At 51.2% G+C, this 27,032-nt stretch overlaps 1 protein-coding gene across 1 annotated transcript in view; it reads right to left on the bottom strand.

Moving 5' to 3' along the window:
* The window catches only part of NOVA2 (NOVA alternative splicing regulator 2), a gene marked incomplete at its 3' end in the record, with an annotated part of 31,822 nt that extends 5,939 nt beyond the window's left edge, over positions 1–25,883 (bottom strand). The window contains exons 1-4 of the mRNA XM_082606693.1: positions 25,155–25,883; positions 16,277–16,420; positions 10,724–10,890; positions 5–820 (exon numbers count right to left, since the gene is read on the bottom strand). Of these exons, the coding sequence (XP_082462819.1) occupies positions 5–820; positions 10,724–10,890; positions 16,277–16,420; positions 25,155–25,434 (1,407 nt within the window). The 5' untranslated portion in view covers positions 25,435–25,883. The remainder of the gene's footprint in view (positions 1–4; positions 821–10,723; positions 10,891–16,276; positions 16,421–25,154) is intronic.
* Positions 25,884–27,032: the final 1,149 nt, after the last annotated feature.

Here is a 27,032-nt window from a genome sequence, read left to right on the forward strand (position 1 = left end):
TGGCGCTCTCAGCCGCCAACTTCTCCGCCGTCAGGAAGCCCCCAGCCGCCCCCGCTGCGGCTGCGGCGGCCACCAGCGGGCCACCCCCTCCGCCCGCCCCGCCGCCCGCCCCGGCCCCGAGGTAGCCGTTGGCGGCCGCGGCCAAGGCGAAGGACCCCAGGGCTCCAGGTGGCGGGGGTGGGGGGGGAGCAGCTCCGCCCGCTGGCCCGGCCCCTGCTTCCCCGGCGTAGGATGCCAGGAGATTGGCAGCGGCGGCGGCGGCAGGGTTGGCACCGGCGGCCACGGCGGCCAGGACCCCAGAGGCTGCGGCCGAGTTGAGGCCCAGGCCGAGGGAGTTGGTGTTGTAGCCGTAACTGGCCAGCGTGTTAAGCGCCGTGCTGATGGCCAGCAGGTCGGTGCCCGAGAAGGCAGGCAGGGCGGCAGGAAAGGCTCCCACGCCCGCCAACCCCGCCGGGCCCAGCAGGCCAGAGGCGGCAGCGGCCGAGGCGGCAGCAGCGGCGGGCAGCACATCAGCGGGGCTGGCGTATGGCGAGCCGGTGGGGTTGGAGTTGGCCACAGGGCCAGCCACGTTGGCGTAGCTGATATTCAGGCAGCTGCTGCTCTGGGGATCTTCCTGTACCTTCTGCACGATGGCGCTCACGGCCTTGTGCACCTGCTCCGGTTCACCGCTGACCGTCACCACGCGCTCCTGCAGGTTGATGCCCTCCGGCTTCTGGGACAGCTGCACCCAAGCACCCGACTGTTCCATCACGGCTTTCACTGTCGCGCCCCCCTTGCCGATGATGAGGCCCGCCGTGCTGTTGGGGACGATCAGCTTGGCCTGCGTGGGGAGCCAGAGGGAGGGTCTTTAGGGGGGTAATCGGACACTGAAGGGCAACAATAGCCTAACACCGGCCATCTCAAGTCATTTCCCACCCCTGCGCACGCCCCCTTGATATGCACCAGTATGATTCTACTGGTTAGAAATATTTCCATATTCATTGGTAAAAAAAAAAGGAGCTAGTACTCCATCTCTCCTTAGTAGCCACTCAGCCACCCTGTTCCTGGGACCCCTGGGACCTCCCTTCCATCTGGGACCTCCCTTCCATCCAGCACCTAGAAGCTGAATGACTAACCCAGTGGGAGCCCTCCAGGACCCCTCTCCCAATCTTGCACCGGTGCCCATGTCCTTCTATATCATTAAGTACTCCGACTCCCAGCCCCAGAAAAGGCATCATTAGTCTCGCTTTGCAGATGAGCCACTTGAGGCCTAAGAGGTGAAGGGACTTGCCCCAAGGTCACCCAGACAGCGAAGGAACTGAAATCCGGCCTCATGGATTCCTGCTCCATTGTGCTTTCCATCCTATGTCGTGGTCGCCTCGCTTAAGCTCTTCATTGTTGTTATGAGCTGAATTGCTGTCCCCTCCCACCCCAATTCACATGTTGAAGTCATAACCCCTAATACCTCAGAATATGATTGTATATGGAGATAGGGTCTTTAAAGAGGCATTTAAGGTTAAGTGAGGTCATTAGGGTGGACCCTAATCCAATATGGTTGGTGTCCTTATAAGAAGAGGAGATTAGGACACAGACACACACAGGGGGAGGACCATGTGAAGACAGAAAAGGGGAGCTCCCTGGTGGCCTAGTGGTTAGGATTCCAGGCTTTCACTGCCGTGGCCCAGGTTCAATCGCTGGTCAGGGAACTGAGATCTCGCAAGCTGTGCGGCACGGGCCCCCCGCCTCGCAAAAAAAAGACAGAGAGAAAATGGCTTTCTACAAGCCAAGGACAGAGGCCTCAGAAGGAACCAGCACTGCCGATGCCTTGAGTTCAGATTTCTAGCCTCCAGCACTGTGAGAAAATGAGTTTCTGTTGTTTAAGCCACCCAGTTCGTGGTACTTTGTTATGACAGCTCTAGCAATCTAATATAGTTGTCTTATCTGCAAAATGATGATTAAAAAGCTTACATCAGAGAAGATGGAGAAAATTGGTCACTTACATATGAGAGTCCCCCTTCTCAGTTGTAGAGCAGCCCATCCTTTGCAGCTACAAATTGGATCATTTTAAAATAAATTTTTTTTTTTTTTTTTTTTTTTTTTTTTGGCTGCTTTGGGTCCTCGTCGCTGTGCGCGGGCTTTCTTTTAGTTGTGGCGAGCGGGGGCTACTCTTCGTTGCGGTGTGTGGGCTTCTCACTGCCGTGACTTCTCTTGTTGTGGAGCACGGGCTCTAGGTGTGCGGGCTTCAGTAGTTGTGGCACGTGGGCGCAGTAGTTGTGGCATGCAGACTGTAGAGTGCAGGCTCAGTAGTTGTGGTGCACGGGCTTAGCTGTTCCGTGGCATGTGGGATCTTCCCGGACCAGGGCTCGAACCCATGTCCCCTGCATTGGCAGGCGGATTCTTAACCACTGTGCCACCAGGGAAGCCCCCGTATCAATCCTGAGTCCAGTGGGGGTATTTCAAAACCAAATGTCTCCTTTCACATCTCCAAGAGCATTTTTACACACAAATTCCTCCTTCTCAATCCTTCTCACGTCCCCTCAGACCTGTGGATTCTACCCTCTGAAGCTTTCATCTCTGCCTCTCCTTTCCACCCCCAAGCCAGACCCTGGGGGTGTTAGGAAAATTGTGGGAGTGGTTTTGGTTGTCTGCAGTAACTGGGGACAGATGCGGGCATTCAGTGTGCAGGGTCAGGGATGTTTGCACCCGTAATGTGAGTCAGTTCCTCACAATGAAGAACAGTCCCAGGTCCTGTACGACTTTTGAATGTCCCCCTGGACATTCATGTTGGTGAGAAGTCTGTTTATAAATCTCGCAGCCAGAACTGAGCCCCATGATACATGTAAGTACCAAGTATTTTTTTCTTTTGCACGGTTTTAAGATCTACTGAAATTTCCAGGGATGTAACTATTGGTAAATCAAGGGAAGATTGTACTTTATTTTGTTCTGAATTTTACCAAGAGTCGTTCATTATTTTAGAAAACCATGACATCATGCAAGCTATTATATATAGAATGGATAAACAGAAAGGTCCTACTGTATAGCACAGGGAACTATATTCAATATCCTGTCATAAACCATAATGGAAAAGAATATAAAAGGGAATGTATATATATGTATAACTGAATCACTTTGCTGTACAGCAGAAATTAACACAACACTGTAAATCAACTACACTTCAATTAAAAAAAAGAAAACCATGACATCAGTAGTAATGCCTGTATCATTTAAGTCTCCAATACTACTCTCTGTCTCACTCAGGCCACGTTAGGTGTGAGCAGCTGACTATTTCATTATTTATTCTACTGTGGCCCTGGCTGAGTATTTACATATTAAAATTCACCTTATTTTGTAACAAATAACCTTCCTTTCATCTCTCCTTTATTTGAAAGTCTTATGGGATACAGAAAATGTACATCCGTACAATGGAATATTATTTGGCAATCAATTTAAATGAAATGAAGGATTGATGCATGCTGCAACATGGATGAGCCTAGAAAATATTATGCTGCGTGAACGAAGTAAGGCACAACAGACCACATATTGTATAATTCCATTTATATGAATGTTCAGAATAGGCAAATCTATAGAGACAAAGTAGATTAGTGGTGGCTTAGGGGCTGGGGTGGGGAGAGCTGGGAGGATTGAGGGGTGATAGCTAAGGGGATCAAGGTTTCCTTTTGAGGAAATGAAATGTTCTAAAATTGATTGTGGTGATGGATGCCGGACTCTGAATATAATAAAGCTGTGGAACTGCACACTTTAAATGGGTCAAATGTATTTATGTGAATTATATCTCAATAAAATTGCTAATGGACATATGTACACTACCAAACGTTAGGTAGATAGATAGAGGGAAGCAGCCGCAGAGCACAGGGAGATCAGCTCGGTGCTTTGTGACCGCCTGGAGGGGTGGGATGAGGAGGGTGGGAGGGAGGGAGATGCATGAGGGAAGGGATGTGGGAACAGATGTATATGTATGACTGATTCACTTTGTTATAAAGCAGAAACTAATAAAAAGAAAAAAAAAATAAAAATAAAAAATAGAATAAAATAAAATAAAATAGCTAAAAATCTTATAGGGCTTCCCTGGTGGTGCAGTGGTTAAGAATCCGCCTGCCAATGCAGGGGACAACAGGTTCGAGCCCTGGTCTGGGACGATCCCACATGCCACAGAGCAACTAAGCCCGTGCGCCACAACTACTGAGCCTGAGCTCTAGAGCCCGCGAGCCACAACTACTGAGCCCGCGTGCCACAACTACTGAAGCCCATGCACCTAGAGCCCGTGCTCCCCAATGAGAAGCCCCTGCTCGCCGCAACTAGAGAAAGCCCGTGCGCAGCAACGAAGACCCAACACAGCCAAAAATAAATAAATAAATAAATTAATTAATTAATTAATTAATTTAAAAAAATGTACATCTATAAGATTTTTTAAATTTTATTTATTTATTTTTGGCTGCGTTGGGTCTTCGTTGCTGCGCACGGGCTTTCTCTACTCTTCCTTGCGATGCGCGGGCTTCTCATTGCGGTGGCTTCTCTTGTTGTGGAGCACAGGCTCTAGGCGCGTGGGCTTCAGTAGTTTTGGCACGTGGGCTTCAGTAGCTGTGGCTCACGAGCTCTAGAGTGTAGGCTCAGTAGTTGTGGCGCACGGGCTTAGTTGCTCCACGGCATGTGGCATCTTCCTGGACCAGTGCTCGAACCCGTGTCCCCTGCATTGGCAGGCGGATTCTTAACTACTCTGCCACCAGGGAAGCCCCAGATATGTTTTTTATTTATACAAATAGATATGTTATATATATAATTTCAGAGAGTAAAGTGGGCATAGGAAAATATTTGTAGGAGAAAGGGGACATTGGTTCCCTTCAAACAGGCAAACAGGGCTGAGAAGCACTGCTCTGACATGCTCTGTTCCCTGTTGATCTCTCTGACTTCACTCTTCCCTCCCCCTTGCTGACTCCACTGCACACACACCAGACTCCCTGCTGTTCCTCCAACTTGCCAAGCTCTGCCCAGACTCAGGGATTTTGCACCTGCTGTTCCCTCACCTGGAATGCTTTTCCCCAGAAAAGACAGCTCGCCCCTCTCTTCATTCATTGCACAAATGCACCTCCCCAGAAAGGCCTTCCCTGACCACCTGATTATCAAAGCTTGTCTGTGTTTATTTTGCATCTCCAGCATGGATACCTCCAGACTCCTAACTGCTAACCTCACATCTCTAGTATGATGTTGAGTGGACGCCTCAAACTTAAAATCCAAAACGGAACTCCTCATCTTCCTCCTCACGTGTGTTTCTGCCATGGTGTTCCTCATTTCAGCACATGGAAATGCACCCTTCCACTACCCAGTCCCAACCCTTAGAAGTCCTCTCTTTCCTTTACACTCAGCATCCAATCAGCAATTCTGTTGGCTCTACCTTCAAAAATCTATCCTAGACTATGCTAGATTAAAAGACATTAAGGAGGTATAACAACCAAATGCAACGCATGAACATTGACTGAATCTTTAATAAAAATACTTTATAGGTATAAAAGATATTTGGGGGTAATCTGAATATGGCCTTTTTATTAAATAATATGAATTCAGTGTTAACTTTTATAGGTGTGATAATAGTAATATAAAAACATAGGAGACTGTCCTTGTTCTTGGGAGACATACACTGAAGTATTTAGAGGTGAAGAGTCATGAGATCTACAACTTATTTTCAAATAGATCAACAAACAAAAAACCAACGTGTGTGTGTGTGTGTGTGTGTGTGTGTGATTAGAGATAAAACATGTGTTAACAATTGGTGAATCTAAGTGCAGTGTGTAGGGAGTTGATTGTAACGTTCTTTAAACATTTTCCAAATAAAAAGTTAAGAGAAAAAAAGGCCCCAATACTTCCTTTTTCTCTGTCTTTTCTTCATAATACTTTTCACTCTCTGACATCCTATACATTTTATTTATTTACTTATTTTCTGATTCTCCAGGGAAGAATTTAAGATCCACAAGGGTAGAGATTTGTATCTGTATTGTTTACTGCTGGGTTCTCAGTGCCTAGAGGAATGCCTGGCACATACTCAGCCAAGAGTGGATGAAAGAATGGATGGATGAAAGAATGGATGATGAGATGCCCAAAGGACCAAGCAGGAATGGGACTGGGTGTAGGCAGCCAGGTGCATCTCACCTGGTGGTGGTGGTGGTCTCTGTGCGTGTGTGATTTTCAAATTCAGCCTGATATGAGTTTTACAGATTAACTGGCAATTCTGACCTGTAAAATGTGAAGCGTCCTAGTTTTTAAATGTTGGTAACCACTTCAAAACGTCTAAGAACCACTGTGTAGCAGCCAGACCACCAGTTTGCAGTCCGTTGCACACAAATCCCTGAAAAGCTGCCCTGGACTCTGGAGGCACCTGCTCAGGTTCAGATCCTGGCTCCACCGCTGATTGTGGGCAAGGGACCTAATCTTTTGGAAACTCAGTTTTCTCTTCCATAAAATGGGGATATTCATACCTCTTCCATAGGATTACTGTGAGGTCTAATAGAGATCATGCATGAAATGATGAGCTTGAAATTCAAGCATGGCCACAATTAGCCAGAACTGAGTATGACTGCCCTCCAGATGACACATATTGCCTACCTCTGCCAGGTTACACCAGACTACCTCCCCTCAGTCATGTTTCTGCTTGGTCCCCATGGGCATGTCATCACCCATTCGTTCAAACAAGCAACATTTGCTGAGCACCTACTATGTGCCAAGCATTGGATGCCACGAGAGCAGGCAATTAATATGTGCCCATAGTAGGTACACATGAAATGGTTGTTGTCATTGTTATCCCCATGGGCGGACCTGGATTTAAATCCCACATTGGTGGTACAGCCACTTTGGAAAACAGTCTGGTAGTTCTTCAAAAAGTTAAACGTAGATTTATCATATGACCTACAAATTCCACCCTAGGTGTATACCCAAGAGAACTGAAAACATACATCCACACATATGTTCATTAGCAGCATTATTCATAATAGCTAAAAGGTAGAAACACCCCAAATTTCTATCAATTGATGAATAGACAAAATGTGGTATATCCATACAGTGAAATATTATTTGGCCATAAAAAGGAATGAAGTTTTGTTATATGCTACAGTATGGATGAATCTTTAAAAAAAAATTTTTTTTCGCCACATCACTCGGCTTGTGGGGATCTTAGTTCCCTGACCAGGGACCAAGCCCATGCCCTCAGCAGTGAAAGCGTGGAGTCCTAACCATTGGACCGCCAGGGAATTCCCAGTATGGATGAATCTTGAAGACATTATGCTAAGGGAAAGAAGCCAGACTCAAAATGCCACAGAAATATCATTCAATCTATATAAAGTATTCAGAATAGGGAAATCCATAGACACTAAAAGTAGATTAATGGTGGAAAGGGGCCGGGGCAGAGGCACTGGGGGAATGGAAAATGACCGTTAATGGCTATGGGGCTTTTTTGGGGGTGGTGAAAATGTTTTAGAATTACATAGTGGTGATCAACGCACAACTCTGTGAATATACTGAAACCACTGAATTACACACTTTAAAATGGTGAACTTTACAGTATGTGAATTATATCTCAATACAGCTGTTATTTTAAAGAAATCATTGGAAAAAAAGAAGTCTGACAAGTCAAGGGGATAGAACAGAAAAATGTACAAAACCAGGCCTAAGGGTAAAGAGGTATTTAGTATGTGATACAGCATTTCAGAGCAATGGGGGAAGGAGGCAACCTTTTCACCCAAGGAACTGTGTTCGCCAAGAAATGGTGAAAGCAAATGCCTTCACCTCTCTGTGCTTCCGTTTCCTCATCTCTGACACTGACATAACCACAGCTACTCTATACAATTATTGAGAATATTCAATGACTAAAATGTTCCCTTAGTGCCTGGCACATGGGAAGCCCTCAGAAAACAGTAGCTGCCTTCACGACAGGCCCAGATTGCAAGACCACAGCATCTTAAATCTGCACACGCAGTTCTATAGAATCTCGGATGTTAGAACAGTAGACTGTTAGAATAATACATGTCTAGAATCTTGGAGTCACAGAGCCATAAAACTGTAGGTGTCTTAGAGCCAGAAAGACCTCAGAGACCATCTGCCTCAGAGGTTTGCAAGTCTGGCGATTGAAAAATAAGAATAACAACAGCAGTAACAGAAGCCGCTAACAGTGCTTACCATGTGCCAGGCACTGTTTAAAAGACTTCCATGTAGTAACTAACTTAATTTGAGCAACAACCCTACAAGGTAGGTACTCTTATTAGCACTCTTTATAGATTGGAAAACGGAGGCACAGAGAGGTTAAGTAACTTGCCTAAGGTCACACAGATAGTGACCAGTAGAGCCAGGATCTGATCCCAGGCCAGGGTCCATGTTCAGATCCCCACGCCTTCTCCCCAGAAACTCTGACTCAGTGGCTCCAGGCCACGACTCAGGAATCTGTGTTTTAAGCTACCCAGATGACTCAGATACCAGCCAGGGCTGAGAATCACCGGTCTAGCCCAGAGGTGGCAAACAGGTGATGCTCAGCCCATAGCCAGCCCACAGCCACACAGTGTTTTAAAAAACTGAGCCAACCTTGAAAAATCAGTTGATTTAAAATTTTTTTTTTCTTCTTTTTGCTGTGCGCGGGCCTCTCACTGCTGTGGCCTCTCCCGTTGCGGAGCACAGGCTCCGGACGCGCAGGCTCAGCGGCCATGGCTCACGGGCCCAGCCGCTCCGTGGCATGTGGGATCTTCCCGGATCGGGGCACGAACCCGTGTCCCCTGCATCGGCAGGCGGACTCTCAACCACTGCGCCACCAGGGAAGCCCCTAAAATATTCTTGACTTCTCTGGAAAAATGGGGAAGATGTAATACTCTGTCCCCATTCCCAAATGGCGAGAATCAAGTGAAGCTGAATAGCAGCTGCCCCCTTTAGGGATGGCATGATATCTCTATGTTGAGTCCACAATCCTCAATCCTTTATGTTCCTTTTCTGGATCCTGGAGGCATTTCAATTTATAATCCCCGGTTTGGCCCAGCTTCCCCACTGTAAAGAAAGGGAAACTGAGGCATACAGAAGGGAAAAAGACTCAGAGCAACACAGCAAGTCCAAGGCAGAAAGGGAATAGACCTGCCTCCGGACTCAAAAATCCCATAATAACGACAACGGCGAACATTTTTTGAGAACTTTCTATGCATTAGGCGTACATGATAAGTGCTTTTCAAACGTTAATGAACACTAGCCACTACCCTTAAGTAGGTACCATAATAAATCTCATTTTACATAGAGAAATCAAGTCACCTGCTCAAGGTCACACAGGTAAGAAGTATCAGAGGAAAATTCAACTCAACATCTGATTCCAGAGCCTGAGCCTTCAGCCATTATCTCTCCCATTCTTTGGAGCCCCGGAGTAATAAGGCAGAGGAGAAAGTCCTGGTTCTGTAACCTTTCGACTCCGCTATTTCTGAGTTCCTGTGGCTTAGGTGGTGGAGGGAGGCTCAGGCACAGATGGTGCTGACCCCGTTTTCCCTGCAACATGTACAAACTCTTGATGAACCCTGAGCCCCTAGTGGCCACGACCAAGGCGGAGGGAAGAGGCAATATCCTCGCCTCCCTGCAAACTGCGGGTAAGCTGTGGCCTGCTGGTGGAAAGGGATTTGGGAGAGGCCTGGCAGGGCGCGAGGAGCAGAGATGCTTCAGCACCAAGGACAGCAGCCGCGCTCCAAGCCCCAAGCCCGCAGTCTTTGGGGGCAACGCTCCGCTCCGAAGCATTCTTCCAGAGCTTTCTGCCCACTGTTTCCCCACGAGCTCAGAGAAACCCAGACCCGTGGTCTCCCCCACCTCGGGGCAAAAAAGAATTCCCGGGAATTCCAGCTTCCTTTTACCGAGGCCCTCTCTCTTGTCTTTGTTTTTAGGCAGACGTTAAGGAACCCTCACAAGTGGCCTGTCCGCCTGCCCGGATCATCTCGCCCCTGTGCATCGTGTGCACGTGTATACAGGAGCGGAGAAGGGGAGAGAAAATGGGGAGTTTACTGCAGCCAATCCCGTGCTCTCTTCCTCCTTGGCCCTCTACACAGTCAGGACCGTGCTGCCAGGGGCTTTGCAGCAAGCCCACCTGCCCGGTGTGCATGGTGGTCTTGGCAACGGGAGAGGCCCAGGAAGCGATCGGTCAGCCCCTTGCCACTCCCCGACACCATGGCTTCCCGGTAACTGAGGCAACAGAGAGGCTCTGCCCTCCTTCTTCCATCCCTCCTTGAGAGGGCTGTGTGGGAGAGGGACCCGCCCCCGCCCAATGAAACACCTTTTCTCCAAAATGGTGGCTACTCCTATTCAGTAATTAATGGAGAGAGGGAGTACCGGAGGCTGTTTCTAAAATTTTCTGCCTATGGATGGGGGTGTCACTGAGGTTACTTCCGGTGAGAACAGGAAGTGGGAAGCAGGTGGTTTTGAGAGACAATGGGAAGATGTGGAAGAGAGAAGAGGATGTGGAGAATCCTAGGAAGGAGGAATAACTAAGGGGGTCTGGGTCAGGTTCTCCCAGACCTTCACTCTCTTTCTGAATCAAATCACTCTAAGAGGTCTGGAGCCCTTAAGCTGATTCTCTAACAATAATACTAACCACTACCACGTATCTGACTGGTAAATGTTTTATAGCCATTATCCCATTGAACCCCCATCACAATCCAGCGACGTGGAAGAAGTGTTTTCTCTCAAACCCCACCAGCTTTACAGAGACTCAGCCTCTGCCCCTGCTAACCTGCTTGGCTCTGTCAGGATTCATTGTGGTTTGGGGTTGAAGGATATTGACCACCTCGGGCTTGGTCATCGCTTGTGGGATTTCTCGGACCTTCTCGGCAATAAAGCTGTGCACAGCATTCAAGGCCTCTGCTGTGCCCTGTACCAGGCATACTCGCTCTGTGGTTCCTGTCGAGCAAAGAAGAGAGAGGGCACACTCATCAGACAGGAAGGGGAGCATTCCTGAGAGACAGGCCCCATTTAATGGAAGGAGAAGACTGAGGTCCAGAGAGCGGACCTCACTGGCCCCAGGTCACTTGGTAAGCCTGGGCAAGCTGGCATGGGCTCCCAGACCAGGATGGGTAGCTGGGAGAATGAGTGGAATCCCTGTTTTATTATCTGCACTTCCTCTCCCTCCCTTAAAACAACCCCAAGGGATGGAAGAATGATGCTTAAGTACTTTGCTATGCCCACAGCAGCCCTGGGCAAGGGAGACGGGGCTCAGCTGCCTCTTCCCAGTCCTTGCTGGCTCTCTCGGTTGCTTTGGCAACCATTCACTCACTCCCCCCTCCCCACCTTCTCGAAGCGGAGAGCTCAGGCCTGCAACGGTTGCCACAGTAACTGGAACCCCCTTATCGGTGTGGCTGGCTGGGTCCTCAGCCCACCCCCAGGGGGACTAGGGATGAGGCCCCGTTGCCATGGCAACCCCTGAAAGCCTGCAGCGACGGCCTCTGGGCTTTTGGAGAGGATGGGGAAGGGCTGGGGGATGGGGGAGACAGCAGAGAGGTCTGAGTGCCTGCCTGGACCCACCAGATGGAGGGCTGAGGGGTGGGGGGAGGGCAAGGCTGTGGAGAGGGGAGAGCAGAGTGGGGCAAAGGCAACTCATGGAAGAGTGGAAACGGGGGGATGGAGAAAGCAGGGTGAGGTGGGTGCCTCTGCTGGCGATTCTCCAGATATTGGCTGTGGTTCTGACCTGGGCATCCTTACTATGTGTATTGGGGGTGGGCAGCAGGCAGAAGAGACACTAATTCTGGGTGATGCTGGGATATATGTGTATGGGAGAGAGAGTCTGGGTAACACTGACTGACCAGTGTGAGTACATCTGTGAGGCTGTTTGGGTGAGTGGTGTGTGTGTGCATGTGTATACTTGGGCAGGACTGGCTCAGTTATCTTTACGTATGTGTGTGTGTGTGTGTGTGTGTGTGTGTAAAAGAAAAAGCAGGAGAGACAGAGATACAAACAGACTGTGTGACATAGTGATTCCAGTAAAGACGTTTGTGTGTACTCTTGGGTGGGGGGAAAGACTTTGGGTGTCGCTGTGATGTTCAAGGTTATGTACACTATTTGTGAGACTGAGCTGGGTGTGCCCAAGGGTTTGAGAGTAAGAAACAAAGAATCCCAGGAAGTGGCATTGAGGCTGTACGATGAATGTATAGCACTTGGAGATTGTATGACTGTGTGTGTGTGTACGGGAAAGAGATATCCAGACACCCCTAGGTGTTCAAAAGACTACTTGGATGAGTGGTATGTGGAATGCACATATATGTGTAAGGGTGCGTGTATAGGAAACAGGCAAGACTCTGTGACTGATGTGTGTGAACATGAGGAAGAGAAAGAGACCAACAGGCAGACCCAGGGGTCAGTATGTAAGACTGTTTGGAGGACTGATGTATTTGTGTGTGTGTCTGAGTGTCTGAATTACAGCCAGACAAAGAAGACCCCACCAAGCCTGGCCGGGGTGAAGCTGTGAGTGCCTGGCTGATTTGGACATATTAGGTGTGTAGGGTGTGTGTGTGTGTCTCTTCCCAGGTGGGACTCTCTCTGCAGGACCAGTAAACTCCCTGGGTCTGTAAAAGGTCCTGAGTGTGCGCCAGGCTCTGTGTGCCTGTGTGTCTGGGACACTTGGGGGTGAGTGTCTGGTGTCCTGTGGGCATTCCAGGGTGGCATGCTAGTGTTACCACCCTGACCCCCTGCTTGCCATCTCTCAGCCTGGCAAGCGAGTCTCGCCATGTGTCTGAGTGTCACTGTCTTGGGTCACTGGTGTAGTTGACATCCCCCATCTCCTTTGGGCCGCTGTTCCTCACTCTTACTCCCCTCCACCCCAGAACAATGGCTTGGTCTGAGCCAAGCGTGAGTCAGCGTGCAGGCTGCCTCCGTCTGGGTGTAAATAGGAAAGGGTGTGGGTCAGGGTGGGAACTAGGGGGTGGGGTGGCCCCAGGGAGAGCCTGACTGAAGTGGCCCAGCTCTCCATCTCTGGGAGGCTTCCTTCCAGCTCAGGGAGTCTGTGATCTCACAGACTTGTAGTTCTTAACCAGGGTCCACAGGGGCTTTGGGGGACTCAGTTAAACCCTGAAAGAATATCTAATAATAACAGCTGGTGCTTACATAACACCAATCACCAGGCACCATTCTAAGCACTTTATATGTATTTGTTCACTTTAATACATGAGGCAGGCAATATTACTATTCTTGATTTACTGCTAAGGACACTAAGGCACAGAGGTCTGGGATTTGTCCAAGTTCACTCAGCCAGTAGTGAAAGATCAGGGTTTTGAACCCAGGTGTCTGGCTTCAGAGTCTGGGCTTTTAACCATTGAGCCACCCTGTGCTAAATTTGGGGTGGGTGGAGTGTGTGTGTGTGTGTGTGTGTGTGTGTGGTGGGGAGAGGCATACAATGATTGCAATTCTGCTTTTGTATTTTTTATGGTAAAAAAGAATATGTATGAATTTATTAAGTAGTCACTTAAGATTTTGCACTTGGCTGCAGAGATGTTATAAATCAATAAAAAAATTTAAGAAGTGTATATGTCCATTTTTCTTCTGGGGCTAGGGTCCAGGGCTTCAGGCAGCTCCTCAAAATCAGGAGGAGTTTTAGAATCACTAGAATGTCTGGTGAGCTACACAGAAGACTGTGTGGCTTTCGGCAGGTACCTGCCTCCTCTGAGTCTAAGTTTCTCCATGTATGACGTGGAAGGATTGAATCTGGGGCTTGGGGTTTCTGTATCAAGGGGGGGACACCCTTTGTGTGTTGTACCCCTCCCTTTGGGTAAAGGCCAGGTAGGTTTTTGTTTCATGGAGTAGACACGTGTGTGTGTGTGTGTGTGTGTGTGTGTGTGTGTGTGTGTCAGAACCAACTAGGCCCAGAGGACCCTTTCAATTTCTCTATTATCAGTTTTCACCTGTCCTTTCACCAGCCACACTGAACAAACTAAGCCCCACCCCCAGCCTTTGAACATGCTCTTTCATCTCCCTGGAGCACCCTTCACTGCTCCTTACCTAGCTCACTCTTATTATTCTGGCCTCCTCCTCCAGGAGGCCCTTCCTGATCTCCTCAGGCTGGGTCGGGTGCCCTGTCTGGGCTCCCTCCATCCTCTGGGTTTCCCTGTCCCAGCCCTGACCACTCTAGGTCATCAATGGTGTTTGGTCTATCTCCCCTACTGGGATGTGAGATCCGGGAGGGCTAGGCTGGGGTGTCTCAGTCACTGCTTGTGTCCCCATCTCGGTCCGGTATGGTGCTGGCATAGAGAAGATGCTCAGAGAATATATGTTGAATGAATGAATGAAAGGTATCAGCCAGGAGCGGAGGAACACATGCTTGAGCAGGAGCATCTCCATTTCTTATGTTCCTGTGGGTCCTGGGAAGTCCTAGGGACAGGACCAGGATGTAGGGAGCTGTGTCCTGCATCTCTGAGCCAGGAGCCAGTATATGCTGTATGATCTGGAAGTTCCAATTTGGGGGTGGGGAGCGGGGCTGGCTGCACATCCAGGGGCTGGGGAGAGACGCTGGCTCACGTTGCTTGTTTGAACTTGGCCCAGAAGAGAGGCAATGACTGTCCCATCCTCTGGGGTTCTAGGCTGCCTGGCCAGTGGGATGTGTCACTGAGTTGAGAGGGAATGACATGTGTTATGTCACAGAATGTGATCCAGGGGCAAGGAACCAAGGTCCTTGGATGAAAGTCCCAAGCAGAGGTCTCATCCGTATCTTGTGGGCTAGGGGAGTGAGGGGGAAACTGGGCCAGGGAGGAAGAGAAAAGGGGGTTGTGCCAGGTTCCCTGGACTGTTCTCTAAACCTCTTGCCAAAGCTGCTTAGTTAGATGGGAGGCAGGGGGGTGAAGGGAGGGGAGAGAGAGAGAGAGAGAGAGAGAGAGAGAGAGAGAGAGAGAGAATATGAATTTGTCCTGACCCTCGGCTCCAGCTCTGGTGTTTGACCTAAAAAATCCAAGGGGATTAAGGATGAACTAGAACCAGTGCTGGACCAGAGATGCAGTTCAGGGGGCCTTCCCTGGATTCCTAGATGTCAAAACTCAGGCATAGGTCTTGGGAGGGATATATGAAGGGGTGAGAGATATTGAGGGAGATTACAGAGAGTGGAGGGGCCTGGAAAAATTTATGATTGAAGGAAGGGAGATAGAGCTGGAGGAGAGGCAGAAAAGGGGCTGATTTTGGAGAGAGGGGAAGAAAAAAACACGAGGAAGCTGAGACTTAGGAGAAAAAGAGAAACATAAAAGGAGAGATGGGCAAGCAGGGGCAGAAAGAAATGAGGGGCAGGGCTTCCACGGTGGCGCAGTGGTTGAGGGTCCGCCTGCCGATGCAGGGGACAAGGGTTCGTGCCCTGGTCCGGGAAGATCCCACATGCCGCGGAGCGGCTGGGCCCGTGAGCCATGGCTGCTGAGCCTGCGCGTCCGGAGCCTGTGCTCCGCAACGGGAGAGGCCACAACAGTGAGAGGCCCGCGTACCGCAAAAAAAAAAAAAAAAAAGAAAAAGAAATGAGGGGCAACGCCGGCAAAGAATGACCCCATTGAGGGGCGCTACCAACTACTGCTTGAATGGGTGACTGAACAGAGTTGGGAGAGGAAGACAGAGAAAAATGTGAGAATAAGAGAAGTGGGGGAAAAGGAAAAGATGGGGAGAGAGATGGGAAGACAGAAAGGGAAGGGAAGAGGAGGGGAGGAAGAGGAAAAAGCCAAGACAGACAGACTGGCTGTGAGGCTAAGAGAACAGAGATGGGGGATGTCCAAACGGAACCAGAGAGACACAGCAGAAAGCAGAGCAGGAGGAGACAGAGAGAAGCCGATGGGAATGGAGCCCAAGGGAACAAGAGATGGGAAAGTCAGAAACAGAATGAGAGACACATAAAGAATGACACAGATGGAAAACCAGTGCGACTCAGATTGGGGCAAGATGGGGTGACAGAGAAATCCAAAGGGAAAGAGTGAGGGTCTATGTAACATGCATGGCTGGTCCCCCAAGCCCTGAGGGACACCCTAACACCTGCCTCCTCGGTCCCCCCCCAGCTCCTCCAACTGACCCAAAGGGGCAGGTGTGTGGGAAGGGGCACATCTGCCAGCACATCATGCAAATGAGCTCATGAATATGCAGCAGCCCCATTGTCTTGCCCTGCCCCCACCCCCATCTGCTCAGGCCTGGCCCCTGGGGCTGAGGGCAGCTCTGTCCCCTTAGGGGGAGGGGAGGCCCCCTACCACTCTCACTGCCCCTAGGGCAGCCCTTCCCCCTCCGAGAGGGCCCAGGTGGGAGGGATGGGAGGCCGGAGGAAGAGGGCTGGGCTGGGGCTCACCCGGATAGAAGTCTTTGGACTTGGAGAGCTTGATGGTAGCTCCCGTCTCCTTCTGCAGCTGCACGATGGTCTGCCCGCCCTTGCCAATGATGGAGCCCGCCGCGTAGCTGGGGATCAGCACCTTCAGGAAGTATTCGCCTTCCTCTGCAGGGGCACACAGAGGGGACGGGAGTCAGGGGAGAAGGGTCTTCACCTTTGGACGGTACCTCCAGGGAGGCACTGGCATGGGCTGGGCTAGGAAACCCCTGGGGTCACAGTAACACAGAGAAGCCATGACCAGGAGAATAGCAGTAGGAAAATAAAACACGTCATGATCTTCATTCGCTCATTTATTCATTCATTCCACAAATAATTCCTGAGCACCTGCTACGTGCTTGGCACCGTTCTAGTGAAACAGCCATGAAGAAAACAGACAAAGCTCCCTGATTTCGCAAATAAGGCAAATAAGGCCAAAAGAGTTTTGGTGATTCAGCCAAGAGCTCACACAGCTACACTCTTCTAGAGCGGGGAGACAGACAGTATGTTTTACGTTGTCGGATGGTGGTAAGTACTAAGAAAACAAAAAGAGGCAGGAAAGAGGAAGGGGAGTGTAGGTGCTGCATTGTCAGATCCGATGGCCAGGAAAGCCTTCCCCAAGAACGCGGCATTCTTTGTTCATCAAACATTTCTATAGCACCCAATATGCGCTAGACTCTGTTCCAAGTAATTTACAAATATGAGCTTTTTTTTTTTCATTTTCACCCTGATGCTATGAGGGAGGTACTTTAAAAAAAAAAAACCATTCTACAGATAAGTAAACAAAGGTGAAGAAATTGCTCCCGTTCACATAGCTAGTAGGTGGCAGGGCTGAGATCTGAACCCCACCTGGCTCCAGAGTCCATGCTCTGAAACATTATGATACACTGTTTCCAGGCTGTGGAGGAGGAAACAGAACTTTGGGGCTATGTGGAGGAAGAGCAAGTGCAAAGGCCCTGGGATGGGGTTATGCCATCGTTGTTTGAGTGAGAGAGAGGTGGCCAGTGTTGCTGGGGCTGACTGAGAGAGGAGGAGAGTTACAAGAAATGAGGGCTGAGAGGGTTGGAGGTAGTGGTGGAGTGTTCAGGCTTGTGGACCAAGGTGGTTTTTATTCCAAGTGAGATGAGAGCTACGGGGAGGCTCCGAGCAGAGGAGGGATGTGATCTGTCTTAGATTTTAAGAAGATCCCTCTGATGCTCATGAGGTGAGCAGACTGTGACAAGCATGGGTGGAAGAGCAAGAGGCAACTGCAATGGTCCAGGCAGGAAGGGATGGTGGTCTGACTCGGGGAAGCAGCGAAGGGGGAGGGGAGAGGAGGGCTGGACTCCGGAGAGGTTCTAACACTCACTACTGAGCCGGTGCTCTGCTGAGTGCTTTGCCAGCTTGATCTCATCCATTCCTCACGACCGCCCACTGAGGTGGGTAGAATGAGCTCCATTTTTACATAAGGAGAAACTGAGGCACAGAGCGGCACAGAGCAGTGAAGGTACCGGCCCAAGGGCACCGACAGTTGCTGGGTTGAGATTCAAATGCAACTCTGATTCATTTTTCGCCCATCCATGCTTAACACTTTCCCCTGATGGTGGCTAAAGACCAACGTGCTCCAGGACAGACTCAAAGACCTAGAGGTGGTGAAGTGGCACCAAGGACCCTTTATGGGGCTTTGGTCATTCTTTGTTATGGACCAGTTTTCTTGGTCACGTGTAAAGCCCTTTGTTAATGCAGTCTCAAGGCAAGTGCCTAACCTTTCCCACCTTCTAACCAAACTGTTGCCCCCAGGGTAGACATTTGGGAACTTCCTGAGTCTAAGTTACTTTGTGATTTGACCCGTCCACATTTCCAGCTGCACACCCTCATCTTCCTCCAGATGCACTAGACACATTTTCCTTTTTGTTCCGCAAACTTCCCTCCTCCCTCCCACTTCAGGGCCTTTGCACATTCTCTTTGCCTGGAACTCCCCTCCCTCAGTGAATTCCTCTTGTCCTTCAGGTCCCCCCTCAAATGTCCCTTCTTGGACTGGAACCCTGAGGAGGGGAAGGATTCCTCTGTCTCATGCCTTCGGAACGATGTACCACAGTCATCCAGTGTGGGCCACATCACTGAAGCTCGCGCTTGTGTCCATGGACTCATGCAGCGCCCAGCGCTTGGTAGGCATACAATAAACACTGGGAAAAGGAAGGGACGAGCCAGGCCATTTTGCTTCCAAAGCTTAAGGTCTTAGGCCATCATCCCCCACTGGTTTTTCAACTTTTTCTTTTAAGCAAAGGAAAACTATTTTCAATGTCTCCCGTGAAACTCCAACATTCAGAGCAGATAAAAGAGAAACTGCTCTGTTGAAAGTGGGGGCAGGGTGGGACTTCCCTGGCGGTCCAGTGGTTAAGATTCTGTGCTTCCACTGCAGGGGCCGCGGGTCTGATCCCTGGTGGGGGAACTAAGATCCCGCATGCCGCACCGTGAGGCCAAAAATTTTAAAATTTAAAATAAAAGTGGGGGCAGGACTGGGGGTCTGGGAGTCATGCCCATCTCCACCTGGTCCCTTAAGATTGAAAGTTCTGGGTTCCCTGATGTGTGAAGATGGAGGTATGAGAGCGGGATGTGGCTTTGAAGGCATGGGGAGGGGTCCAGAATTAAGGGGTTTCCTTTAGCCCAAGGCAATCCTCTTAAACTTGCCTAATCAGACCACTAAGCCTATTAGGTAATTAGCCCCCCAGGGTGCCCTTCCATCAATCATCCTGACACCCTCCCCCCCAAATTACTTCCTTCCCTGGGCTCACAGAGGTGGCCCCTCCCCAGCCCTGCCCCTCAACCTGACAGAGATGGGGGGCCAGTTCTCCACCTTTGGAAGGCTCAGAAAGATGGGAAGGTGTTCTCACTAGAACTCCATCCTCTTTCCTTCTTTGATTTCATTCCCCATCTTTTCTCCAGCCAGAGCCACTTCCCCAGCTTCCCTCCTCAAGATGGAAGGTAATCGTCTGCTCTGAAGAAAACTGGGGACGCCCCCCACTCCCCTCCTTCACACTTCCTCAGGTTTTGTCTGAGAATCTCCGAATGAAATGGCAGAAACAGCCCTAGAGTGAGTGCAACTTTTGTCGCTGATGGATTGTGTGGTCTTGGGTGAGTCTCCTCACCTCTTTGGGCCTCTGTTTTCTCATCTGTAAAATGGGGACAGGAGAACGCTAGTTCCTGGAGTTATTATCATTAATGAAATGCTAAACTGTAAAGTACTTAGGAGAGTCTCAGGCACACAGACCACTTGAGAAATGTCAGATATCATCATCATCGTTATTAATATTACCTATTTCATGAACACAGGTAAAGTTCTTATCACAGTGTCTGGTACACAGTAAGTGCTCTATGTCAGAGAGACTTACTGGCAAATGGGGAAATGAGCCTCCAGGGTTTGGGCTTTTGTTAGGAAATAGGAGGAGGGGAGACCCCACTTCCTTCATCACCTTTCCCCAGGCTTCTCCCTGCTTTTTGGAGGAGGAATGTCTTCTCACTGATAGAAACAAGGCTCTGCTTCCACTCACCCTCCCAGAATCCCTGTAACTCTCTTCCTGAATTTGGCCCTTGTTGTATCCCTCTGTACTGTTATTTCCTTGCTTCTTCTCTCCCTCTTCCCTCCCTCATTCCAACCAATCCTTCCTGAGCATCTGCTACATGCCAGGCCTTGTTTTAGATCCTGGGGACATAGCAGGGAACAAGACAGACAGTCCATGCCCTTTAAGTCCACTCCCTCTTAAAATGTAAATGCATCTATTTAAAGAAGACATTTAAAAATCATTGCTAATAGTCCGAGTTTGAAGGGCTGGTTATATTTTTTTCCTCCCAAAGCACACTGATATAAACTAAAAATGATCCTCCAAAAAAGTTTGTCCGTGGACCCCCTTAAATCACCTTGTGGGCGCTTGGCAGTCCTTATATCAGACTAGTGGAAGTTTGGAGGCCCCTCCTCAGAGGCCAGGGTCCTCCTCTCGCCTGTAGAAGCTCAGGATTCTAAGTCCCAGGAGTCCCCATAGCAGCCCACAGTCTGCTCTGGTCTTCTTCAGAATCTTTTGCATCTCCCACTGTGGGAAGCTCACCTCCCCCAGGAAGAAGCCAGGCTTTTATCTGCCAGCCTGCCTTGTAGCAAAGGGCAGACACGTGACCTCAGCTAAACCCGGAGTCCCCAGACCTCACACATCCCACCCCGTTTGAAAAACCAAGGTTCTGCCTGTGAAAAAGTACTTCCTTCTACCAAAGCAAAATCTAGATGCCAGAACTTTCCACCCCCCCTTCACTTTTCCTTTGGGGTCCAGGCAGCTCCCTCTACACAGGACAGCAAATGAAGATGCCAACTTCAGCGCTCCAGGTTCCCCTCTGCCGCGACTTCAATATTTCCACCTTGGGATCAAGCTGCCTTTCCACTTTCTAGTCAGAGTCTCCGGTCCCCCCTTCCCTTTTGTGCCCACCCTCCTCAGGAATGCTTATAAAGTTTCCCAAAGAGTAACCAATATTCCCCTACCTCCACAAATAATGTTAACCTACCCAGAAGATTTGGGGTGCTATGGGAAGAGTGGCACTTTATACCAAAAGGTGGCTTGGATCTGGGAGACGGGGCAGAATCGGATGCGGCAGAGGTGTTGTTTTGGTTACAGTATATTTCAGGGGGAACCAAAGTTGGGGTGTTGTACTTATGGTTCCTGCTCTTGTCTAGGGGTCGGGGGTGGAAGCATCGGTGTGTCCTGTGGAGGTTTGAGGAGGCTGGGGTGGGATGCTGATATTGTCGTTGGGAGTGCGTGAGGATGTCACTGGTGGAAGACAAGATGGCAGGGATGTGGTTGGGAGTGGGACCCCTGAGGAGGGATGGGATGTTGGCTGGGTGACATCTTTCTGTGAATGACGGTGTTGCCTGTCCATGTAAGAAATGTCATAAAACTGCCTTTGAGTTGTGACATTGTTTCCAAGTGAGAGAGAGGTGGATGGGGTATGATTTCCTTGGGGCGAATCACCACTGGATGGTAAATCAGGAATGTGACATTCCCCGTAGCAATGCTAATGATGATGATAATAATAGTAATAATAATAGCTATTGTTTATTGAGTGCTTACTATTTGCCAGGCCTGATGCCGTGTGCTTCACATACGATCTCACTGAACCCACACAACAGCCTGGAGAGGTAGAGGTGCATCTTACAGTTCCCATTTTCCAGATGAGGACACTGAGGCTCAGAGCAGTGCAAGAACTCACCCGAGGGCCCCACACCAAGCACATGACAGTGATGAGATGAACCCTGGAAGCTCTCATTCTAGGGCTCTTAACCTTGGTGATACTTTGTGCTAAGGATCGAGCATCTTGGGAGCAAGGCCTGGCCGGTGTAAGCTACATGTGGGGTGTGAGGTGTGTGTGGGCGGTGGGGGGTTGCTGTTTCTGTGTATATGGGGCTGACAGAGGTGGGAATACAGTCAGGAGTATGGGGGCCATTCTAGTAGCACCTTAAGAGTTATCATCTGTAGGAATTCCCTGGCAGTCCAGTGGTTAGGACTGAGCGCTTTCACTGGTCAGGGAACTAAGATCCCGCGAGCCACACGGCGTGGCCAAAGAAAGAAAAAGAGTTATCATCTGTACTCAAGGGAGATGCTCTGTTACTGTGCCACCAGACTGGGATTATTTGTTCCTCCAGTGAGTTCCCAACTGGAGTTTCTATCCAACCTCTTCATTCAAGCCCTCCTGTCCTTAGCGCGTCGTCTCCTTCCCAACGGTGTCTGCCTGCCAGTCACAGTGCCCAGAAGCCAGTTTTAACAGCCACCATCTCCTCTATCAGCCCCTAGGCTGGCACCGTGGGTAGGAGCTCAATCTGCCCAGGCTGGCACGACTTGCTGTGACACCCTAGAAAGTCCCTTACCCCTCTGAGCCTTGGTTTGCTTGCCTGAAAATGGGGCTCACTATAGAGTCTACCCATCCAATGGAGCCAGCCTCCTGAGTTCCAATCCTGGTTCTGCCTCTTATTAGCTGACTGACCTTGGGCAAGTTAATTAACCTCTCTGTGCCTCAGTGTGTCACCTGTAAGATGGGTAACATAATCAGATTGTAAGGATTATTAAATGATTGGTCCGTGCCCCGTGTTTTCCCTAATACTTTTGGTGCACTGTGGCACCGTAACTGTCAGCCATTGTTATAATTTATAATTATTATTTATGTATTAGTAGTAGTATCACATCATAGAATGTTGGGAGAATTAAATGAAATATTGCATGTAAGGCAGTAAGCAAGAATACTGGTAGCTGCTATCATCTGTAACTATTGTTATTTCCCCATTTGGCAGATGGCGACGCTGAAGCTCAGAAAAGGCGTGAGGTTGACCCAGTGTCCCACAGACATGAAAATATTATTGGAAGGAGCCGTCAATTTTGAGATGAAAGTCCTGGACTGTTGCCCAGCTCTGCCCCTGAGGGTTTCTGCAAATGGAGGACTGTCCTTTCGCATCTCTGGGCCTCAGTTTCCCCTGGGAAGAGTCTGGAGGAGAGGGTCCCTAAGGGCTCACCCTAGTTTCCCCACAGCTGAAGGAGGCAGGATGCACAGTGGCTGAGCACATGAGCTCTGGAGCCAGGCAGCCCAGGGTTGGAGAGATCCCAGCTTCCCCACCATGAGCTGTGTGAGTTCGGGCTAGTGGCTTCATTTCGCTAAGCCTCAGTTTTCCTCATCTGAAAAAGCAGCTCAAACCATCTCCCCCGAGGGTTGTACTGGGAAATTAACCCATATCTCAGAGCCTGACTCGTAATAGGTGCTAAACACTTGGACCTGACTGTCCTGGCAGCATCGCAGTTAGGTGGTGCTGCTCTGCTCTGAGTGCTCAGATTCTGAGCATCTCAGCCTCTTTAAGAGAAGGATGAGACCTCCTCCCCTCCCCCCCAGCAGGGGTGGGGCTGGACCTCCAGGCTGGGTTCAGGGACCGCCTGGGTACTCGACCCTTCCTAGGACTGGGAATGGCAGTGAGGCAGGAAGGAGGCAAGGATGTGGCAGGGACACATTCATGTGTGTGCTGGGGGTGGGGGAGCAGGAAGAAGGACAGGAAACTCCCTCCCACCCCTCCCCCAACTTCCCTTTCCTCCAATTTCTGCTGGACACCCTCACAGGCAGCCAGGGGTTCCCCATTTCCTATTGCACCTGGCCAGGGGTGGCAGGGGGCTGGGACCGGAGGAAGAGATGGCTCCTGTTCATCCAAGGAGAGGAGGTGGGAGGTCCCCACCCCACCCACTACAATGCCCGAGGCCATCCCTTTCCCATCCGGAGGAAAAGGCCAGAGGAAGCGGAGATTTTGGCCAAGGTGACCGCTGGGAGGGGCTTGTCTGTTCTGGGGTCTCCCTCCTTCCAGGGAGCTAATGGGCTGGGCTCTGAGTCCCCTGACAAACCCTACCTCACGGGTAGACATACACCTAGAGTTCCCAGCTTGGCTTTTATTCTCTGGTACACATACCTCTTCACACACACACAGTGAGGGTCCCTCTTGTCTTACACACACACTCCTTCTGTGTTGTCAAACATGCAGCCATCACACAAACACACACACACACACACTCCCTTGTCACACACACAAACATCCCCACACCAACCATTTCACACACAGCCTCTTGTTACACATACACACACACTTGGGTGTCACACACACACCTTCCCTTTTCCCATCCCTTGGGTGTCACATGTACACGTTCCTGCACCCTGTCACATGGGCCCCCATCCTTCCCTTCCCTTGTTACACACCCTCGTGAATTTCACCACAGAGCCCCAGTCTCTCCCCTGTCATACACCCACCTTCCCTTGTTGCACACACCCCCTCTGATGTCACCGTTGCACACCTCCGTGTGTCACACCCAGCCACAGCCTCTCTGGAGTCACGCCCACACTCTTTTTTTGTCATATACCCACACCAGCTTCTCCTGGTCCCACCCCACCCGGGACACGCCTGTGTCACACACACTGAACTGCCATCCTCTGATCCACACAGCCTCTCATGGCTCACACCCAGAGCCGGCCCATTCGGCAGCCCACACACACCTCCTTGCATGTCACACACACCCTCTCACTCATGTGTCACACTCTGCCACAGTCCCCTCTGGAGTGACATGCACGCACTTGTCACATATACCCTTATGGGGGTCTCAAACACGGACCCCAGCCCCTCGCACCCTCTCATCTCTTACACACACACACACACACACACATACACACACCCTCCTTCCTGTCATATCCATGATCCTTAATGTCACACATCCAGGCCTTACAGGGCTCACACGAACACACACACACACCTGTCCCAGCCACACATTCTCTCACTGAGCTTTACACACCCACCCTTTCCTCTATGTCACCCAACACACCCACCTAGCTTGTCCCCACGCAAAATCCCGCCCATGGCCCACACATGCCTCCCTCCGGGACAACCCTTGCTCAGGACATCCCCAGGGAGGGAGGCTGGGAAGCTCCGGGTCCACAGGCCTCCTCAGCTCCTTCCCCTCCCCCCGCCAGGACACGCCAGCCCGGGAACACCCCTGCCCCGAAAGGGTCACATCACACACCCCTCAAGGACACAGAGACACCCGCCCGGAGGCACCCACGCCCCCCATCCTTTGCGCGCCCCCAAGGACACTTACCACCCCCTCCCCCCCAAGTCCTCTCAGCGCAGACAAAGCTCCCAGCCCAGGGCCGCGGCGAGAGGGGGAAGGGGTCCTGTTCCCTCCCCAACTCCCCTCTCCGTTCCCCAGTCTAGGGAGGGGCGCCCTTCCCCTCCCCAGAGCCCTTGCACCTGCCATTTGGGGGGGAGGAGGCTGGAGAAAGGCGCGGCCCCCTGCCCGCTCCCCCACCCGGAGCCGCAGCCCTTTCTCACCTCCCGTGTTGCTGCGCTTGGTGCAGACCACCTCGGGGGGCGTTTCGAGGGGCCTTTTGCGGGAATCCGGGGCCTCGGGCTCCATGGGGGGGGCCTGGGGCGGCGGCTGCTGCTGCTGCGGCGGCTGCGGCGGCGGCGGCGGCGGCGGCTGCTGTGGCGGCGGCGACGGCTGCTGGGGAGGCTGGGGTTGCGGCGGCGGCGGCGGCGGGGGCGGCGGCGGCTGCGGGGCCGCGGAGGCCGTGAAGAGGCCGTGCACCGCGCCGGCGGCCATCATCCTCATGGTGGGGGGGGCGGGGGACGGGGGAGAGGGAGGGGGAGGGAAGGGGATGTGGGAGGGGGAGGGGGCGGTGGCGGAGGGATGGGGGAGGGGGAACCCCAGAGAGGGGAGGAGGGAGGGAGCTGCTTCTGGGGGGCTGACAGAGCCTGGAGAGCGGATGTGAGCGGGACGGGAAGGAAAAGGGGGTCTCGGATAGGGCCCAGAGAGAACTGAGGGGTGGGGTCTCTCTCAAGATTACGGAGGCCGGGGACTGGCCGCGCCACTTGGGGGGACCGGACCCCCTTCTTTGCTCCCCGGGGCAGAGGGCCTAGCCCCCCCAGACCCTGCCCGGGGCGGGGGGCCGGAGGAACGGGGCCGGAGATGGGAGGCGGAGGCGGCCGCTAGTGGGGACCCGGGGGGCGGCGAGCGCGGGCGGCAGCGGTGGCTGGGCTGGCGGTGGCTGCTGGCCCGAGCATCTTCTTCCCGGAGGCTCCCACAGCGGCCTGGCCCCTCCCACCCGCGCAAGGTCACGCCCATGCAGGTCAGGGCCACGCCCTTCGACGCCCTATTGGCCTGTCCTTGAATCCTGGACCACGCCCCCTGAGTTGACCACGCCCCTCCCCGCAGCTACGAGAGGGACCAGGCTCCCCCAGGCTGCAATAAGGACCCTGGGCTCCTCCACAGCTTCCCCACCCCTCGCCTGTAATGAGCGTTTATTGAACAAGTACTTACCATGTGCCAGGTCCGGTTCTAAGTAAGCACTTCACAAACATTATCACATTTAATTCCTAGAGCAACCGATTCTGTGAGGTACTCCTGTTACCCCCGTTTTACAAATGAGGAAACTGAGCCTCAGCCACTTGACATCACTTGATTGCTAAAAGAAATCCCACTTCACATGTCTCCCACCCCCGACAGCTGGGAAATTGCTCCTCAAATCTTTCATCTATCCCTTGAAGAATCGACACAGTTACTGCAAGGGCTTAGGGGATGGAGTTCAATGAACACCTGACTTACAAAATGTAGTGCTTGAGCCTAGCACCCAACTGACACTCAATTCAATCAATGGCACTTACAAACCTACAAAGTGACAGGCGCTGTCCCAAACACTGGGATACAACAGGGGACTAAACAGACTTGGCCCTTAAAGAGTATTACTATTCACGTCATTAAGAAAACCTGATTTTCATATGACAGATGGAGGCCCAGGAATGTGGAGTGTAGCTTGTCCAAGGGTATATAGGTAGACAGAGGGAAAACTGGGATTCAAACATAAGCCAAGCTTAATTTCAGAGCCCAGAGCCACTGGAAGTAGGGGCCCCTTCCTTAGAATGGATCATTGCTAATATTTAATTTTGTCTGATACATGAATTTTCTTCTCCCTGGATTTCTGGTCTCCAAGGATTCTTTTTCCTTCCTAGGTCAGCCAGAGGCAAGATTAGGCTCAGAGGGGGCCTGGATGGGGGTAATTGTGGCAGCTGGGGGGCCCCTCCCTCTGCTCCACCCCACTCCTGTCCCTCCCTTGCCACGCTCTCAGGTCCCCAGGATGGGGAGGGTAGCAGATGGCCTGGGGTGGATGGGGTGGCCGCCCATCTGTCCCCTCCCCCCCATTGTCCCCAGAG

This window comes from Mesoplodon mirus, assembly GCF_964341445.2.
Source record: "Mesoplodon mirus genome assembly, chromosome: 19".
NCBI lineage: Eukaryota > Metazoa > Chordata > Mammalia > Artiodactyla > Ziphiidae > Mesoplodon > Mesoplodon mirus.